The sequence below is a fragment of the Pseudorca crassidens genome, chromosome X (assembly GCF_039906515.1).
Source record: "Pseudorca crassidens isolate mPseCra1 chromosome X, mPseCra1.hap1, whole genome shotgun sequence".
NCBI classification, from domain to species: Eukaryota; Metazoa; Chordata; class Mammalia; order Artiodactyla; family Delphinidae; genus Pseudorca; species Pseudorca crassidens.
Genome location: NC_090317.1, coordinates 1,485,714 through 1,506,261, shown reverse-complemented (window position 1 = coordinate 1,506,261; position 20,548 = coordinate 1,485,714). Strand labels below are relative to the sequence as shown.

Sequence of the window (20,548 nt, the reverse complement as noted above, 5' to 3'; positions counted from 1 at the left end):
AAATGTTCCCTGAAGGGTGTAATCACACCTGGTTGAAAAGCACTGGTGTGTGTGTGTGTGTGTGTGTATATATATATATATATATATATATATATTTTTTTTTTTTTTTACTTATCACAGTTTGCCTTGAAGTAATATTATACTAGTTCACATGCAGTATTAAGAACCTTGCACCACGGTACTTCCATTTCTCTCCTCCTGGTTTTTGTGCTAATACTGTCATACATTTTACTTGTATGTATGCTATAAACCCATAGTATGTTGTTATTAGTTTTACTTTAAATAGTTGATTATCTTTCCAAGCAACTTAAATTAAGGAAAAAATGTCTGTATTTACCCAGTTTCCAGTGCTCTTCATTTCTTTGTTTCCATCTGGCATCATTTTCTTTCTTCTTGAAGAATGTCATTTAATATTTCTGATAATGCAAGTCTTCTGGCAATATATTCTTTCAACTTTTATATGTCTGAAAAACGTCTTTACTTCAACTCCAGTTTTAAAACATGTTTTCGATGGGTAAAGAACTGTAGGTTGACTTTTTTTTTCTTTCAGAACTATAAAGATTTCTCCACTGTCCAACAAGAAAGTGACTATCATCTTTACCTTTTTCCTGTCTACTTAATTTGTCCTCTTTTCCTGATTTCTTTTTTTAATTGGGATATAGTTGTTTGACAATGTTGTGTTAGTTTCTACTGTACAATGGAGTTCCCTGTGCTATACAGCAGATTCTCATCTATTTTATACATATTAGTGTATATATGTTAATCCCAATCTCCCAATTCATCCCACACCCCCCTTTCCCCCTTTGGTGTCCATACTCTTGTCCTCTATATCTGTGTCTCTGTTTCTGCCTTGGAAACCGGTTCATCAGTACTATTTTTCTAGATTCCACAAATATTCATTAATATACAATATTTGTTCTCTCTTTCTGATTTCACTCTGTATGACAGTCTCCAGGTCCATCCACGTCCCTACAAGTGACCCAATTTCTTTCCTTTTATGGCTGAGTAATATTCCATTGTATATATGTACCACCACATCTTCTTTATCCATTCGTCTGTGGATGGACATTTAGGCAGCTTCCATGACCTGGCTATTCTAAACAGTGCTGCAATGAACATTGGGGTGCATGTGTCTTTTTGAATTATGGTTTTCTCTGGGTATATACCCAGTAGTGGGATTGCTGGGTCGTAGGGTAGTTCTATTTGTAGTTTTTTAAGGAAGCTCCATACTGTTCTCCATAGTGGCTGTATCAATTTACATTCCCACCAACAGTGCAGGAGGGTTCCCTTTCCTCCACACCCTCTCCAGCATTTGTTGTTTGTAGATTTTTGATGATGCCCATTCTAACTGGTGTGAGCGGATACCTCATTGTAGTTTTGATTTGCATTTCTTTAATGATTCCTGATTTCTTTTAAGATTCTCTTTATCACTGGTTTAAAACTATTTGATTATAGTGTACCATGGTGTAATTGTTTTCATGTGTCCTGTGCTTGGGTTTCATTGAGCTTCTTAGACCTGTGGATTTACATTTTTCATCAAATTTAGGAAACTTTCATCAAAACTTTAGAAACATTTAGAAACATCTAAGCCGTTATTTCTACAAAATACATTTGGCTACTTGATATTGTCTCATGGTTCGTTGCTTTTAATCAGTTTTTTGATAGAAAATAAATCTGTGATTTATTTTGTAGAGTCTCAACTGCTATGTCTTCAAGGTCACTGATCTTTTTTCTGTAATGTTTAATTTTCTGTTAACCCTATCCAGTGTACTTTTTATCTCATGTGTTGTAATTTTCATTTCCAGAAGTCTGACTTGGGTCTTTATTTCTTTCGGTCTCTACTTAACATGTTAATCTTTGCTCTAGCTTCTTGAAAATATAGAATAGTTATAATATCTGTTTTAATGTATGTGTCTGCTAATTACTGTTGCTAGAGATGCATCATTTCTGGGTCAATTTCATTTGATTTTCTCTCCTCATTATGGGTTGGATTTTTCTGCTGCTTTGCGTGCCTGGCAACTTTTGATTGAATGCAGACATTTTGAATTTTACCTTATTGGGTGTTAGATATATTTATATTCCTAAAAATATTCTTGAGCTTTGCTTTGAGATACTGTTAATAGAAATAGTTTGATCCTTTTGGGTCTTGCTTTTAAGCTTTATTAGGCAAAAACAATGCAGTCTTTAACATAAGGTTCATTTTCTCTAGTCCTGAGGCTAGACCCTTTTTAGTACTCTGTTGTCTTCTGAATTATGAGATTTCCCATTAAGGCTTTGGGGGACAGGCAGTATTACTGGCCCTGGATATACTTTGAGGATAGTTCCCTTTAATCCTTCTGGGTTATTGTTCCCCTGGCCTTATGTAGTTTCCTCACATATGTGCCCTGATCACTACTCAACTGAACATTTGAAGGTGACCCTCTAAAGATCTCTGGAATTCTCTTTGCTGCTTTCTCCTCCACAGTCCTTTTCCCTGCAAATTCAAGCCTCCTTGGCTCTCCCAGAGCCTCAGCTCTCTCTTCTCAACTCAAGGAGACCTTCAAGCTCTAGATGGGGTTCCCCTTCCTTTGCTGCAGCCTGGAAACTTTCTTCATGTAGTAAGCTGAGACTCATCTTGCTTCTCATCTCCCAGGTTTCACTGTCCTTCACTGCCTGTTTTCCAAGGTCTTGTGAGTCATTGTTTCACTTTTTTATTCTTCTTTTTACACTTTTTTAGTTGTTTCAAGAAGGGGGTAAGTCTGGTCCCCATCCCTCCGTCTTAGCCTGTACTGTGGTTCTTTTAAGTTAACAATGCTATTTAGAAACCACGGTCTGGGTGCTAGGTATACTCATTACTCTTAGAGTGTCATTGCTTCTAGACTCTCTCAGTAGATAGAGCTAGGAAGAAGTATGTATGTGTGCATATTCATGTACACACACACACACACACACACCCCCCATGAGTTCAAACCAATAACTCCAATCCTTTCCCACATCTTAGGGTTCATTCTAGTATTCTCCCTTTCCATACTTACAACTCTCTTCTCTGACCTAGAGAAACTTTGTTCCTGCTATCCATAATATGTTAACTTATTGCTCAATCCTAGAATATACGGAAAGTAGTTTCAGAATTGCTAGCCTATACAAACTGCTGTGGACTCAATGTCTGTGGCCCCCCACCTACCCCAAAATTCATATGTTGTATAGAAGCCCTAATCCCTAATGTGATGGTATTTGGAGGTGGAGCATTTGGAAGATAATTAGGTCATGAGGGTGGAGCCCTCATGAATGGGATTACTGCCCTTTTAAGAAGAGACACAAGAGAGGATCGCTCTCTCCACCATGTGTGGACACAGCAAGAAGGTATCTTCAAACCAGAAAGAGTGCCTTTACCAAAACCCGAATCAGCTGGCACCTTGATCTGGCACTTCCTAGCCTCCAGGACTATGAGAAATAAGATCCTGTTGTTGAAGCCACCCAGTCTCTGGTATTTTTGTTGTAGCAGCCTGAACTGAGTACTAACCTACTAACTGAAGATCGAAAATAGTTTGAAGTTCTTTATGTCTTCTTCCTGAGAGTACATACTCAGATGTGTTCAAAAGTTACTTGAGTTTTGTCTTTTTGCCCTCCACCGCTTCCCTGTGGTTATTATTATTCTTTTGAAAGAGAGGGCTTTTTCCTGGTTATTTTCCATTTTAGAATTTTTTAAACCCATACATTTTTTTCCCTTTGGGGTATGTGAAATACCAACATGGTTCTAAAAGTCAAAAGTCAGAACTATATAGTTTAGAGTTTATTTTGTGTATCATGAGATGTGGATATGATTTTATGTCTTTCTAAATGGCTATCCACCTGTCCCAAAACCACTTACTAAAAAGCTATTCTTTACCCCAGTTATTTTAGATGCTTCCTTTTATCACATTCAATAATTCCCTATTTGTTTAGATCAATTTCTAGACTTTCTATTCTGTCTGGCTGTCTATTTGTGTACCGGCACATAATTATTGTATGTTTTACTGTCTGCTACAGCCAGTCCTCATTAAGTTTTCTTTCTCTGTGTTTCCCTATTCTTACATGTTTAGTTTTCCATGTGAACTTTACTGTCAACTTGGCTAGCTCCAGCAAAAACTTTTTGGTATTGTTATTGTGATTGTGTTAAATTTATAAATTAATTTATAATTAATCTTTATGATGTTTGCATCATCCCTTTTAAGAACACTGGATGTCTTTCCATTTGCTGTAGTCTACTTTTGTGTCTTTCAAGAAAGTGTTAAGTTTTTCTCATATAGATTTTGTGCATGTTTTGTTTAGGTTTATTCCTATTTTACCTTCCTTTTTTAAAATTCAAAATCACTTCATTTCTTAAAATTCTGTACAAATGGGAAGAGAATAATGTGATTGGTCCTTTAACATCATATTCACAATGAGAGAATTTTATAAATTTGAATAAAAATTATCTTGCAGAAAGCAGAGCAAGCTCATTATCAAATCATTTATATAACTAATACAATGTTTGAATCAACTGAATGTTTACAATAGCCATCTTTTTATGACATAATTTCTCTAAAACCTATCTCACAATTTTGAAAGAATAAGCCATATAAATGAGTGTCACGGGAAAGTAAACAAACTAGCTTGTTAGAGCTAGCAGAGTTCTCACCTTCTCCCCCTTGAAAGTCTGTGACTTAGGGAGTAATGGAACTACAAGTCTCTTTGATGTTTCACATGTAGCCAGAAAGCACTTTGCTAATCAGAAGCTTTTTTTTACTGTTAGAAAACTCATGTACCTGACCTTATTTTTTCTTTCCAAAGAATGACTATTAAGCTTTACTTCTGCAACTCTAGGGAATATTTTGTCACCAAAAGTTAGGGAAGGTTTGACCTGAGTAGATTGGAAGATGTGGAGGAAGAAACGTGAGTTAGACCATTCATTCTCAAACTTGGCTGAATATTGGAATCACTTAAGCAGTTTAAAAACTATACCTAGCCAATCTGAAAAGGCTATCTAGTGTATGATTCCAACAAAATGACATGCTGTAAAAGGAAAGGCAGTAAAAGGATCAGTGGTTCCCAGGGGTTTGACAGGAGGGAGGGATGAATAGGCAGAGCTTAGAGAATTTTTAGGGCAGTGAAATTATTCTGTGTGGGTCCCTCCTCCAGAGATGGTGATTTTTATAATGGGGTAAAGGATGAGGCCTGAGTGTCAGGACTTACAAAAGAGAGATCTTTAATGTTCTCACCACAAAAAGAGAAGTGGAAATTATGTGACCTGATGGAGGCTTAGCTATTATTATGGTAGCAATCATTTTGCTATATGTAAGTATCAAATCAACACGTTGTACACCTTAAACTTACACAATTTATATGTCAATTATATCTCAAAAAAGCTGGAAAAAAGAATAGGGGAAAATAAATTTAAAAGTTAATTACACAACTAATTCGTTGCAGCTGTGATAAGTGCTGTAAGGTAATCAGGGAAGTCTTTGCTGAAGAAAGCATTCTTAAGCTGGCTTCTGAGGGGTGAGTAGAAATTAGTCAAGTAAAAATAGGGGGAAACCTCAGGCAGAGGAAACAGCATGTTGGAAGGCCTGACAGGGAAGGAGGTTGTGTGTTCTAACACAGTGGTTCTCAAACTTTGCTGCACCTGGGATTCTTTGTTTGCATTTTGAATGTTTTTTTTTTCCATTGTGACTCTTTTTATTGTTTGTATATTTGAAGGCTATTATATCTGTATTAATGTTTTTACCTTCCAGAATGATTTTATTCCTTGCATTAATTTTACCTTTGATCCTCTAGTGCTTTCCAGATAAATATTATGTCTTATCCATAAATAGAAATAGTTTTACTTCTCCAGTTCCTGTGCCTCTAATTGATTTCTTATGTGTAAGTGCATTGCCTAGTATCTCCTTTATATTTAAATAACAGTGGAAAATAGTAGGCAGTCTTAACTTTGTTTCTGATCCTTGTGAAATTCCTGTAGCATTTCACTATTAAGGTTGTATTCAGGACTAAGGTATACATACTTTTTCCTATTAAGAAAATATCCATAAATCCATAATTACCTCTTTTGTTCTGTGTTTAATCAGGAATGACTGTTGAATTTTGTTAATTTTTCAGGACTATGAACATAATTTTTTCTTTAGATCTATTAATATGATGTATTATATTAATAGATTTCCAACTATTGAACCAAGCTTGCCTTCCTGGAAAAACATCCTGCTGGGTTTTCTTAATATGATATTGGGCTATTTTTGCTAATATTTTATTTAGTACTTTGGCATCAACAGTCATAAGTGATAACTTTTTGGAATTTTTTTGTATTGTTTTTATCAGGTTTAGGTTTCCATATTATACTTGATTCATAAGAGTTGTTTGAAGTTTTCTTTCATTTTCTAGGCTCTGGTACAATGTATGTAACATTGGGGACAATGTATTCTTTGACAATTCCTCTATGAAAGCAATAGGGCCTTTTATTTGGGGGGCAGGGGATAGTTCCTTGATGTACTCCTCTGTTTCTTTTATGGTAATTGATCTATTTATGCTTTTTTTCCTAATGAGGTCAATTTTGGTAAACTGTATTTTCTTAAGAAATTATCCATTTTGTCTCGTTTTCAAATTTATTTGCATAGAGATCTATCTGCCAGAGAGTCTCTTATGGTATTTTAAATCTCTTCTATTTCCACAGTTATCTCCCCCTAGTCATTTCGTATTTTGTATATTTGTGCTTTGTCCCTTTCCCGCCTTGATTATGTTAGCTAGTAGTGTATTTTGTCAATTTCCCCCAAGACAATCATTTTTATTAATTTGATTGTTTTTTCCTACTCCCACCCTCATTAATTTTTATTTTATCTTTCATTATTTCCTTCCTTATGTTTTATTTTGGTTATTTTCTTGTGCTTTATCTTAGCATTTGGAGTTTGGAATTTATTTAATATATTTTTTGTCTTTCATTTTTATTGATATAAGTGCTTAAGGCTATGAATTTCTGCTGATCTCTGCTTTATATTTCATAGATGCTAGGATAGTAGCAGTCTTTTCACTTTCATTATTTTTTAAAAAGTCGTTTAATTTTGGTTTCCATTTCACCCATCCATTGTGTTCCTGTCTTCCTTCCCTTCTATCTGGTATCTATGCTGTAGCTTTTCCAAAATGGTCCTGCTCCATAACATCCTCATAAAAGAAACAGAAAACAAACCTGAAGCCTTTCATAGCTGGCCTGTTTCTCCAGCCATTGCCTGGCTAACACTCGTTTTTGAAGACTAAGCTCAACTTTAGGAATTCTTCTCTGATACCCCTCAACCTCCAATACCAACCCAGTTAGTACTCCTTCTGAGAACTAAATAGAATCCTATATTTCCTTTGTCATAATACTTGTAACAGTATATTTTAATATTTTGTCTCTCTATTAACATTGTAAGATTCTTGAAACAAATGCTTCCCTTTTATCACTGTATCCCTGGTGCTCAATAAACAATTGTTGAATATTCCTTCAGCTATAGACTTCAAAACTAGTATTCTGACCTGTGAGTTCTAGCAAACTCTAGAGCTTCTTCATTACCTTAGTTTGGTGTGTTGATTTTAGCTTTTCAGTTGAAGTATAACACACATACAGAAGAGCACACTAATTATGTGTCCAGCTCAATCAGCTTTCATAAACATACCCACACAACCTCAACACAGATCACCACCTCCATGAATTTTCACAAAGTGAAATGTGTCTATGAAACTGCAACACATATCAAGAAATGAAACTTACTATCCTTCCAGAAGCCCCCATTGTGGCTTCTCCCAATTGACTATGGTATAGCATCCAGAATATGTAAAGAACTCTTACGCTAAACAATAAAAAGACAAGCAACTCAATTTAAAAATGGGCATTCAACATGGAACTGGAAGCAATTAGGCAAGAAAAAGAAATAAAAAGCATCCAAATTGGAAAGGAGGAAGTAAAATTATCTCTGTTTACAGATGACATAATCTTATACATAGAAAGCCCCAAAGAGTCCACTAAAAAAACTACTGGAATGAATGAATTCAGCAAAGTTGCAGGATACTAAATCAGTGCCAAAAAATCAGTTGTGTTTGTACACACTAACAATGAACAATCCAAAAAGGAAATTAAGAGGACAATCCATTTACAATAGCATAAATATGAATAAAATACTTAGGAATAAACCTAGCCAAAAAGTGAAAGACTTGTACAGTGAAAACTGCAAAGTGCTGCTGAAAGAAATAAAAGAAGACACAAATAAATAGACATCCCATGTACATGGACTGAATAACTTAATATTGTTAAGATGTCAATACTACTCAAAGCGATTTACAGAATTAATGCAGTCCATATCAAAATCCCAACAGCGTTGTGTTTTGTTTGTCTACAGAAATAGGAAAATCTATCCTAAAATTCATGTGGAATCTCAAGGGACCCTGAATAGCCAAAACAATTTTGAAAAAGAAGAACAAAATTGGAAGTCTCACACTTCCTCATTTCAAAGCTTACTAAAAAGCCACAGTAATCAAAACAGTGTGGTACTAGCATAAAAACGGATATTAAAACCAGTGGAGCAGAATGAGTCCCAAATTAAACTCTGACATATGTAGTCAAATGATCTTTGACCAAGGTTCCAAAACAATTGATGGGGAAAGGACATTCTCTTCAATAAATGATGCTGGGAAAACTGGATAGTCACATGCAAAAGAATAAAGTTGGGCCCTTACCTTACACAATATACAAAAACTAACTCAAAGTGGAATAAAAACCTAAATGTAAGACCTAAAACTGTAAAAGTCACAGAAGAAAATGGAAAAGCTCATGAGATCGAATTTGGCAATGACTTCTCGGATATTACACCAAAAGCACAGGCAACAAAAGCAAAAATAGACAAATGCACTACATTAAACTTAAAAACTTTTTGATCATCAAAGGAAATAATTAACAGAGTGAAAAGGCAGCCTACATCATGGGAGAAAATATTTGCCCATTATATATCTGATAAGGGGTTAATAGCCAGAATATAAAGAGAATTCCTACAACTCAACAACAAAATAACCCAATTTAAAAATGGGCAAAGGACTTTAGCAGACATTTCTCCAAAGATACACAAATGGCCAGCAAACATGAGAAGATGCTCAACATCACTAATCATTAAAAATATGCAAATCAAAACCACAGTGAGATATCAATTCACACCCACTAGGATGGCCATTATCAAAAACACAGAAAAGAAGAAATGTTTGGTAAGCATGTGAAGAAGTTGGAACCCTTGTGCCCTGGGAATGTAAAATGGTGTAGTCTGTATGGAAAACAATACAGAGGTTCCTCAGAAAAATTAAAACTAAAATTACCATATGATCCAGCAATCTCTATGTATATCCAACAGAATTGAGAACAGGATCTCAAAGAGATTTGCAGACCCATGTTTATTACAGCATTATTCACAATAGCCAAGATGTGGAAACAACCTAAATGTACTTCATTTTGGGGGGAGCTATTTTGAGTGGCATTTTTAAAAAGCTTTCATTTACAAATGTTCATTGCTGGAATATAGAAACAGAACTGATTTGTGTGTCTGTGTTAATCTTGTACTTTATGACCTTGCTAACCTCATATAGACAATCATGTTGTGTGCAAATAGAAGGAACACATACAGGATTTGTATGTTGAATAATTCAGAACTCATGAATAAAATCAAAGATCTAAATAAATGGAGAGGGGCTTCCCTGGTGGCGCAGTGGTTAAGAATCCGCCTGCCAATGCAGGGGACACGGGTTTGAGCCCTGGTCCAGGAAGATCCCTCATGCCACAGAGCAACTAAACCCGTGCGCCACAACTACTGAGCCTGCACTCTAGAGCCCGTGAGCCACAACTACTGAAGACCGCATGCCTAGAGCCTGTGCTCCGCAACAAGAGAAGCCACTGCAATGAGAAGCCCGCGCACGGCAGCAAAGCATAGCCCCTGCTTGTCACAACTCGAGAAAGGCCACACGCAGCAATGAAGGGCCGGTGCACCCAAAAATGTAAAATAAAATAAGAAATAAAAAATAAGTAAATAAATGGAGAGACATGTCATGTTCATGGATTAGGTCAGAGTAGCAAATATGTCAACTGTCCCCAAATCTATAGATTTAATAGCAATCGAATTCCCAGCAGAATTTTTTGAGGGACTAGATTCTAAAATTTTATGAAAGGGCAAAAGAACCTTAATAGCCAAAAAGATCTGGGGAGGGCTTCCCTGGTGGTGCAGTGGTTGAGAGTCCGCCTGCCGATGCAGGGGACACGGGTTCGTGCCCCGGTCTGGGAGGATCCCACATGCCGCGGAGCGGCTGGGCCCGTGAGCCGTGGCCGCTGAGCCTGCACGTCCAGAGCCTGTGCTCCGCAATGGGAGAGGCCACAACAGTGAGAGGCCCGCGTACCGCAAAAAAAAAAAAAAAAAAAAGATCTGGGGAAACAAGAATAAATTGGGAGGTATCACATTACCAGCTACTGAGTTGCTATTAAGCTATAATGATCAAGACAGGTGGTACTGGTGAAAGGATCAGAGTTCAATAGAACAGAAGAAAGATTACAGAAATATACCCTCTTTTATAAAGACACTTTTATAAAGATCCCATTCATGAGGGCTCCAACCTCATTACCTGATCACCTCGCAAATACACAGATGGAGACAGAGATAGGAGTTACGCTGCCACAAGCAAAGAATCTCCGCAAGCCACGAGAATCTGCAAGTGGCAAGGCACGATTTCCCCTCTAGAGCTTTCAGATGTGGGGCCCTGATGACACCTGCAACCTTGCTGAATTTATTAGTTCTAATCGGTTTTGGGGGGGTTGGAGGAGTATTTTGGGTTTTCTATCTATAAGATTAAGTCATCTGCAAACAGATAATTTTACTTCATCCTTTCCAATTTAGATACCTTTGTTTTACTTGCCTAATTTCTTTGGCTAGGACTTCTAATATTATTTTGAATAGAAGTGGTGAGGGGGCCAGACGCATTCTGCTGGGTGGGAAAGAGAGAGGAGGGAGCTAGATCTTATGCTGATATACCACCATGTGCCAATGAGGTCACACAGTGCCAGGGACCCTCAACCTGGTTGCTCCACTGAACCCACTGTTAGGTGGATTTGGGGTGAGAAGTATTTAGAGGTAGATTGGTTGACCTCACTCTAGCATGAAAATGGAAGTATTTGTAAATTACTTACCTATTTCCCTCCAGGGGAGAAAATGGGAAGTGAGGGCCACTGGTGAACACTGAGTTAGAACAAGTGAGTATTTATATGAGTAATCCCTTCCACATAATGAATCTGATGGAGTCACTGAAGAGTCTACATTTCCTCTTCCCCAGGCTTTGTGATTAATGTGTTCAACCTCACTGGCAACTTTTTGACTGAAAACAGTATTAATTAGCTATTTCCCTTGTCTGGGGAATGAGCATAAGGACCTTGCACCCCCAAGGCTTCTGTTAAGTTTACAAAGTGGCCTCAGATTTTCTATGAGAATATTGGCTCTGCAAATGTATGTACTTCCAATTTGCTCCCCACATGAGCTCAGTTTGAACTCTGTCCCCTTTGGAGTTGAGTTACTAAATAAGTAACAGGAATATTTAATCTTTGAAGCATACTGTGTCCCCAAATTTCTATTAAAACTATAGAAAACTTCTGATTATGACAAGTCAGTATTAAAAACTTACCAACTTCTTGGTATATATCCAAAGGAAATGAAATCAGTGTCTCAAAATGGTATCTGTGCTCCCATGTTCATCACATTCCTCGTTATTCACAAGGAATGAAAACCTAAATGTCTGTCCGTGGATAAATGGATAAAGAAAATGTGGTATGTGTATACGTATGTATATATACGTACCATTTGCAAAAACATGGATCAACCTGGACATTATGCTGAGTGAAATAAGTCCGAGAAAGACAAATAATGCAATGTGTGCTCTCACTTATATGTGGAATCTAAGAGTCAAACTAATAGACCCAGAGAGTAGAATGGTGGTGCTGTGGCACGGGGGGTAGAGGGGAGAATGAGGAAGTATTGGTCTAAGGCAGCGGTCCCCAAGCTTTTTGGCACCAGGAACCGGTTTCATGGAAGACAGTTTTTCCACAGGTGTGGACGGAGGGGGGATGGTTCAGGCGGGAATGTGAGCATTGGGGAGCAACGGGGAGTGGCAGATGAAGCTTCCTTCGCTCGTCCACCACTCACCTCCTCCTCCACAGATCGGTACTGGTCCGCGGCCTGGGGGTTGGGGACCCCTGGTCTAAGGGTACAAAGTTTTAGGATAAATGAGTTGTGGCAATTTGATGTACAACTTGGTGATTTTGTACTTGAAATTTGTTAAAAAGGTAGATCTTAAATCGCCACAAAAAATGGTAATTATGTGAGGTGATGGATATGTTAATTAGCTTGAGTGTGGTGATCATTTCTGAATGTGTATATATATCGTAATATCAATTTGTGCACCTTAAATATATACGTTTAATTCCTATTTGTCAATTATACCTCAGTAAAGCTGGAAACAAACAAACAAAAACTGACCTGAACTGACTGTCTTACAGGTATGAGAGAATTGAAATTCCAATTCATATTGTACCTCATGTAACCATTGGGAAAGTGTGCCTTGAGTCAGCAGTTGAGCTGCCCAAGATCCTGTGCCAAGAGGAGCAGGATGCGTACAGGAGGATCCACAGGTAGAGAGCCTCGCTGCTCCTCTTCCCAGTTCTCGGGCCTGGTCCCTGTTCTCCTCTCCTGTCCTTTCATCTTCAGCAGCTCAAGCTGTGAGCCCCCTTTCCTTTCAGCTCTCTGTGAGAAAGTCATCACATGTCTCACCCTGTATGATAACAATCTCTTTAACACTTGTTTCTCTCCTGGTGCACTTTGGACGCTTCTGGGGCAAAGACACTTTTTTTAGTTGTTAAAAATAACATCTTTGTAGCCCTGTTGCCAAGTACTGTGTACTATAGGAAGGCTTCAGCGAGAGACAATAATTTCAAAATTATTTCTTTGAATTATCTCAACGTTCTGAATAAAATTATATCCCCCCAAATCATGAAAAATGGAACAATAATGGGAAGTTCAATGATACATATTTATCTAATCTGGTTGGCAGAGGTCTGTAGCAGACCACTGCCAAACGGATTAGATGAACTGCTGCTTTGCTACTAACCTAAACTATTTTATCCCTTTAGCCTTACACATCTGGACTCAGTAACCAAGATCCATAATGGCTCAGGTAAGATTTTTTTTCTCGAGTACAGGCAGTGAAATACTCACATGACAGAAGCAAATTTAGTTGAAGTGACTGAAGTGATGAGTACAAATTACCCATGAGTTTTCTTTCCCAAGGGCTTTGCCATTCACTAATCCTGCTCCCAACTTTTCTATTGAATCCTGTGGACCACTGAATACTATACATGACTGGACACGTTTAACACCAGTTCTCAGGGAGACAGGGAGGGCCCCGATTTGTCTGCAAGTTTCCATAGTGTAACACGCCTACTGTGGCTGATTTCAAACAACTAACATGGCTGTAACCAGTTTGCAAACTTCCTGAAATTTCAACAGTTGGCTCTTGTGAGCCGGTTTCCAGCATATCAGTACCAGCCTATTGTAGTGGGAGTTGAAAGAGATGGCTAGACAGACAGACAGACATAAAAGGGAGCGCATGAGGGAGATCTTTTCATGTAAATAAATATATAAGGAATTCCTATACAAGGCCAAGGATTTCTGCTCAATACAATATACACACTAAATCACTTTTCCCAACATACACACCTACCCATCCACACCTTCTGACTAACCCTGACTCCCAGGCCATTCTGGCAAAGTCACTAGGAAGGAAGAAAAGGAGGCTTCCAAGTATTATAGGCAAGTACTTTGAGAGAAAAAGACAGAGCTGGCTTGGTTTATCTGTCCCATCATTTTTATCTGGAGGTAAAACATGGCAAAGAGTTAATAATATAAGGTAATATATGATATGTAGCCATACTCTAAAGCCACAGCAATTAAAAAATATATATTGATAATTCAAACATGGACAGATAAATCAGTAGAACTGAATACAGCCCATGTATACATATGTAAGAATTTATATCTAAGAAAGATGTTACTTCAAATCAATTTTAAAAAGGATGGATTGTTCACTAAATAGTGTTGGGACAGTTCATTTGTTTCTTAGTTTATGCTTCTATTTCCATATGGGAAAAAAATAAATTCCTACTTAATGCCCTACACAAAAAATAAATTCCAGATATATTTAAACTTCTACTATTAAATATAGTACAACCACTTTGGAAAGAGATTGGCAATTACAACTACCAAATGTCCCACCAGTTCCTCTCCTAGGCATATACCCCAAAGAGTTGAAAACAGGTGTTCAAACAAAAACTTGTATAGGAATGTTTGTAGCAGCATTATTCACAATAGCCAGAAAGTGGCAACACCCAATTGTCTGTCAGTGGGTGAATGGATAAACAAAGTGTGATCCATCCATACAACAAGGTATTGCTCAGCAATGGAAAGAACACACTACTGATACATGAACAACCTGGATGAATCTCATTATGCCAACTGAAAGAGGCATCACACAAAGTGCTACATACTCTATAGTGCCATTTATATGGAATTTAAGAATAGGCTAAACTAACCTATGGTGACAGCAAATGGGTCAGTAGCTGCTGTGGCCCAAGGTGAAGGGGCACCGGCTGCAGAGGGAACCCAGAAGGGCCTCTGGGCTGATGGAAATGGCCTGTATCTTGGCTGGAGGATGGTTAAAAGGGGTATGCATTTGTCAAAACTCACTGAACTGTACCCTTAAAGTGGGGTCATTTATTGTCTGTAAATTATACCCCAATAAAGCTCATTAAAAGTTAAAAAAAATACAGGAGGAAAATATAAGGAAGTCACAAAAGACTGACTAAGAATTAAAGACTTTTATAGAGCCCTACAGAAAAATCAAATTGTTCATAATAATATATAAAAGAAGTATGGATTAAGATAAAGTCATCAGGTTTTCTCCTTTTCTTTCAACAAATATTAAATTGACAGAGAATTAGATGAGGATGTGAGGGAAGTGAACACTCCCATATACTGTTCCTGGAGGTATAATTTTTAAATATATGTGAACTTGAATCTAGCAATTCCACTTCGAAAAATGTATCCTTCAAAAATTTGTAGGAAAAGTGTGCAAAAATAAAGGGATATTAATCGCAGTCTTTATAATAGCAAAAAATTGGATGCCACTGAAAGGTCCATCAATAGAAGACTTATTAAATTGGTACATCCATTCTGATGAATACTGTACAGTCGTTAAGAAGGAAAGGTAGATCTTTATCAACACAGGAAGGTGTCTATGGCTTATTGTTATGTGAGGTAAAAGTAACGTCCAAAATCATACAGTTTTTTTAACTTTATTTAAAAAAAATTGGGCTTCCCTGGTGGCGCAGTGGTTGAGAATCTGCCTGCCAGTGTAGCGGACACGGGTTCGACCCCTGGTCTGGGAAGATCCCACATGCCGCGGAGCAACTGGGCCCGTGAGCCACAACTACTGAGCCTGCGCGTCTGGAGCCTGTGCTCCACAATAAGAGAGGCCGCGACAGTGAGAGGCCCGCACACCGCGATGAAGAGCGGCCCCCGCTCGCCGCAACTAGAGAAAGCCCTCACACAGAAACGAAGACCCAACACAGCCAAAAATAAATAAATAAATTTATTTAAAAATTATATATATATATATAGCACTCTGAGGTCGATAATAACAAAAAAAAAAAAAAACCCCAGATTCCAAGGCCTGTCTTAAGAGAGTTTGTAGTTCAGTGATGTGAAAGTGGGGCCCCCAAATCTGTTTTTCAAAAAAAAAATTTTTTTAACATCTTTATTGAGTATAACTGCTTTACAAATGTTGTGTTAGTTTCTGCTGTATAACAAAGTGAATCAGCTATATATATACATGTATCCCCATATCTCTTCCCTCTTGCTTCTCCCTCCCGCCCTCCCTTATCCCACCCCTCTAGGTGGTCACAAAGCACCGAGCTGATCTCCCTGTGCTATGTGGCTGCTTCCCACTAGCTATCTGTTTTACGTTTGGTAGTGTATATATGTCCATGCCACTCTCTCTCTTCGTCCCAGCTTACCCTTCCCTCTCCCCGTGTCCTCAAGTCCACTCTCTACACCTGTGTCTTTATTCCTGTCCTGCCCCTAGGTTCATCAGAACCATTTTTATTCAAAAGTATATATACATATGCACACAGGTTCACACACATATACATATATCTTGGAAGGTATACTTCACAGTTTTACAGTGGTCATTTTAATAAGTCATGTATCATAAGAGAGAAAAAGGTATTTCCATTAGGCAGAATTTGTTTTAAAAAGAGGGCCACAGAATCTCCGTCTTACCGTGAAGCTGAACATTCCTAGGAAGACGTGAAAGGTGGTCACTCCCTTCATCTCTCTGCTTTTTCCTCATTTTAAAAGAGAAGCTTTCAGGTGAGTTGCATTAATGTATTCTTCAATGTATGTAACACTTGGTAAGCAATTTTCTTTCTGAACTCGTGAAAAATTAAGTTGCAGAAGACAGAGTTCTAGCTCACTGGGAAGCTATGTTCATTCACAGTGAGAAGGTCTGAGAGCTGGGGAAAGAGACTCTTCTGTAGCTCTTACCCTTTTGCTATGGAAGTAAAAAGCTGGCTATCTTTCTGCTCTCTGCATAGCAAGGCTTCCGTCTGGCTTATGGATCCAGGGATGTTCAGGATGGCCTCCGAATAGGTATCCTCTTTGCTCAGCTCTCCTGCCTTTCTCCTGGCTGCCCATACAAAGTTGTCTGCCAGTTCTACTTCTGCACTTTTTCTGTGTTCTCCTCCTTCCCCCTCTTTCTGTAATCATTGTTGGGCGCTACTGGTGGTGGATTGTTATCTCTGTGTTTTTCCTATTGAAGTGTTTACCAAGAACCTGTGCAGTCAGATGTCGGCAGTCAGCGGGCCTCTACTGCAGTGGCTGGAGGACAGACTGGAGCAAAACCAACAGCATTTGCAGGAGTTGCAACAAGAAAAGGAAGAGCTTATGCAAGAACTTTCTTCTTTAGAATAAAGCAGGAGACAAAATGGGGTAAAAAACTTTTGTTTTCCAATTTGTGTATTAAACATGGTCTGAAAATTCATATACAGGAGATGTGTAGGCAGACGATGGAGCAGATCCTTTTATATCCCCATGGGTGCGTTTTATGCATACGATAAACAAACATAAGATGTCTTCCTAAAAGTTTCATTAGGGCCTAATGAACGCTCCTACCTGGAACCGGCCTACAAAGAGCATATGCAGGGTGATTTAAGTAGAATATGAAAGTTTTTTTTTAGAGGCTATGCAAGTTACATTGGCAAGGATATCCTGTAATAAAATGTCTGGGGAGCATATTTCAAGTGTTTATTTTTTCTCTAGAATAAGCTAAAGGAATAAGTATTTCATGTTCAGTTTTGTAGTTATGATGCTGATGTTGGACAAATAAATAAGTACACAAGGGTTAGTGGGATGAAGTGAAGGTGACTCATCAGCACCCCACCTCTATTCTTTACCCCCATTGAGAGGCATATGTCTTATGTCTTCCTTCTTGATCTCTAAAATAGGTATTCTGAGATACCTAGCAAAGGTTGAATCTATGTGGGTGCTCTTTGTAACCAAAAACATGAGTTCTAGCATATTTGGCTCTGAAGCAAATTCCTACTGAGCAGATCCTATTTCCCTAAGAATTTCCAGTATAATATAAATGTGTTTTTCCAGAAACATTCAGGACTTAGGATGTAACAAAAATAATGCTTTAAAAAGTTCTTTTGCAAGCTTCTTACCATGTGTAACCACAAATGCTAAGTGTGTCTTCAGAAAAGAGCTAAGCCTACTGCAGACCAGAAATTAAAGTGGGAATTGGAGGAGTTAGAAAGAAAGAAAACAAAGAAAGCCCCAATCCCAACAACAGTGACAAAGGGTTGTTTTTGTTTTTTCTTCTTGTTTCTCCCTAAATTATTGTTTTTCAAATTTCAAAGTACAGTCCAGAACTACATGCACCATAATCATTTGGAGGCCAAACTTCAACTCTGGGAGTGGAACCCAGAAATGTTCATGAACTCCCCTAGGGCATATGTAGTGTAAATGTTGTATTTTCCCTAATTTCCCACAGCCACAGTTTTTCTCTATTCTTTTCTTTCCCTGTAGGAAGGATGAAAATATCCAGGTGTAAAATTAATTAAGCCAAATCAATTTTGAAGAAGAAAAATTTGGAAGACTCACATTACCTGACTTCAAGACTTACTATAAACCTACAGTAATCAAGACAGTGTGGTATATGCGCAACTGATTTTGACAAAGGTACAAAAGCAATTCAGTGGAGGAAGGATAGTCTTTTCAACAAATGATGCTGGTGCAGTTGGCAAAGAAAATGAATTTTGACCTAAACTGCATACATTATACAAAAATTAATCGAAAATGTATCATGAACTTAGATGTAAGATGTAAAACTTTCAGGAAAAAAAATCATAGAAAGATCTTTAGGATCGTGGGCTAGGCAACAGGTTCTTCTTGGCCTTCATCCCAGAAGCACAATCGTGAAAGGAAAAAGTTGATACTGTATATTGGACTTCATCAAAATGAAAAACTTCTGCTCTGTCAAAAATTTAAAAGGAGGAAATTATTGAGAGAAATTACTTGCAAACCATTTATCTAGAATAAAGTCAAGAGTAAAAAACAAACAATCCAATTAGAAAATGAGCAGAAGACATGAATAGACATAGCACTAAAGAGGGTGTATCGAAGGCAAGCAAGCACAGGAAAAGATGTTGAACTTCATTAGTCATCAGGGAATGCAAATTAAAACCACAGTGAATTATAACTACATACTTATCAGAATGGCTAAAGAAAAAACAGTGAAAATGCCAGATGCTGTTGAGCATACAAACTGGATCTCTCATACATTGCTGAACAGAATGTATAATGTAAGCCACTCTGAAAAAAAGAGTTTAAAAATTTCTAATAGAGTTAAACATACATGTACTTTATTACCCAGCAATTGTTGTCCTGGACATTTATCCCAAAGAAATGAAACCTATTTTGGCACAGAAACTTCTATACAGACATTCTTGGCAGTATCATTTGTAATAGCCCCAAACTGGAAACAACCCAGATGACCTGCAGTTGAGTGTGTGGTTAAACCACACCATGCAATACTACTCTGCAATGAAAAGGAACAGACTGTTGATACACACGACTTGGATGGACCTCAAGGGTATAATGATGAATGAAAAACAGCCAGTCTTAAAAGCTCACATACTGTATGACTGCATTTGTATGGATTCTTGAAATGACAAAATTATAGAAGTGAAGAACAGATTAATGGTTGACAGGGATAGGGACTGGAGGGGGTATGGGATATGGGTGACTATAAAGGGATAACACAATGAATTGCTTTGTGCTGATGGAACAGTTCTGTATCTTGATTGTGGTGTTTATTACATGAATCTATATCTGTGCTAAAACTACATAGGCCTACCCACACCCACAAATGAATGCATGTAAAATTTGGTGAAACCAAATAAGGTCTATAGTCTAGTTAGCAGTATTCTACCATTGTCAATATGTTGGTTTTGAAGATGTACAATAGTTATGTGTAAGATCTTACCACTGGAGGAAACTGGGTGAAGGGCACATGGGACTCCCTGTACTATTTTTGCAACTTCCTGTTAATCTATAATTATTGCAAAATAAAAAGTTGTAAGTATTAAATAAGGAACTAGGAGGTATGGTACGTATTTTGTGTAATAAGAGAAGAGTGATAAAATCTGAGGGGGAATAAAATGATTTGAATATTTTTACAGACAAACCTTCTGCACATGTCCCTTCTAAGCTATTTACATTGACAGAGTTATGGCAATTTGAAATTCTTTTTCTAACCTGATAATTCGAGTTGTAATCTGTAAAATAGGATGTGGGGAGAGGAGGCAGGTACATGGAAGTGTCAGAGTACCTGGTGGCTGAGGAAGCAGGGCTGGGATTACTGCATGAGTGCCTTGGTGGGGGATATCTAGTGGAAACTGTTGTGCAGCCAGCAATCAGGTACATTAAACAAGTAAGTCAACTGATGGAGCAAATAAGTAAATGTATTGAGGAAAGTGGAAGCTAGGTTTGTCAGTGTCAGAGAAATTACTTACAAACATGAAAAGGGGAGGAGCTTCAAGATGGCAGAAGAGTAAGACATGGAGATTACCTTCCTCCCCACAAATACGTCAGAAATACAGCTAAATGTGGAACAACCCCTACAGAACATCTACTAAATGGTGGCAGAAGAACTCAGACCTCCCAAAAGGCAAGAATCTCCCCACGTAGCTGGGTAGGGCAAAAGAGAAAAGGAAAAACAGAGACAAAAGAATAGGGACGGGACCTGCACCTCTGGGAGGGAGCTGTGAAGGAGGAAAGGTTTCCACACCCTAGGAAGCCCCTTCGCGGGCGGAGACTGCGGGTGGCGGAGGGGGAGGAACTTCGGAGCCACGGAGGAGAGCACAGCAACAGGGGTGCGGAGGGCAAAGCGGGGAGAT

General features: G+C 38.1%; 1 protein-coding gene across 8 annotated transcripts in view; it reads left to right on the top strand.

Moving 5' to 3' along the window:
• The window catches only part of BRCC3 (BRCA1/BRCA2-containing complex subunit 3), a 76,312-nt gene extending 56,476 nt beyond the window's left edge, over window positions 1-19,836 (top strand). For 3 of the 8 annotated variants that reach the window (XM_067723808.1, XM_067723807.1, XM_067723804.1), the window contains 4 exons: window positions 12,536-12,667; window positions 13,166-13,209; window positions 16,909-17,078; window positions 18,177-19,746. In XM_067723808.1, the coding sequence (XP_067579909.1) occupies window positions 12,536-12,667; window positions 13,166-13,209; window positions 16,909-17,060 (328 nt within the window). In that variant the 3' untranslated portion in view covers window positions 17,061-17,078; window positions 18,177-19,746. Of the gene's footprint in view, window positions 1-12,535; window positions 12,668-13,165; window positions 13,210-16,684; window positions 17,079-18,176 lie in introns of all 8 variants that reach the window. The other 5 variants (XM_067723802.1, XM_067723805.1, XM_067723806.1 and 2 more) reach the window with 3 other exon arrangements.
• Window positions 19,837-20,548: the final 712 nt, after the last annotated feature.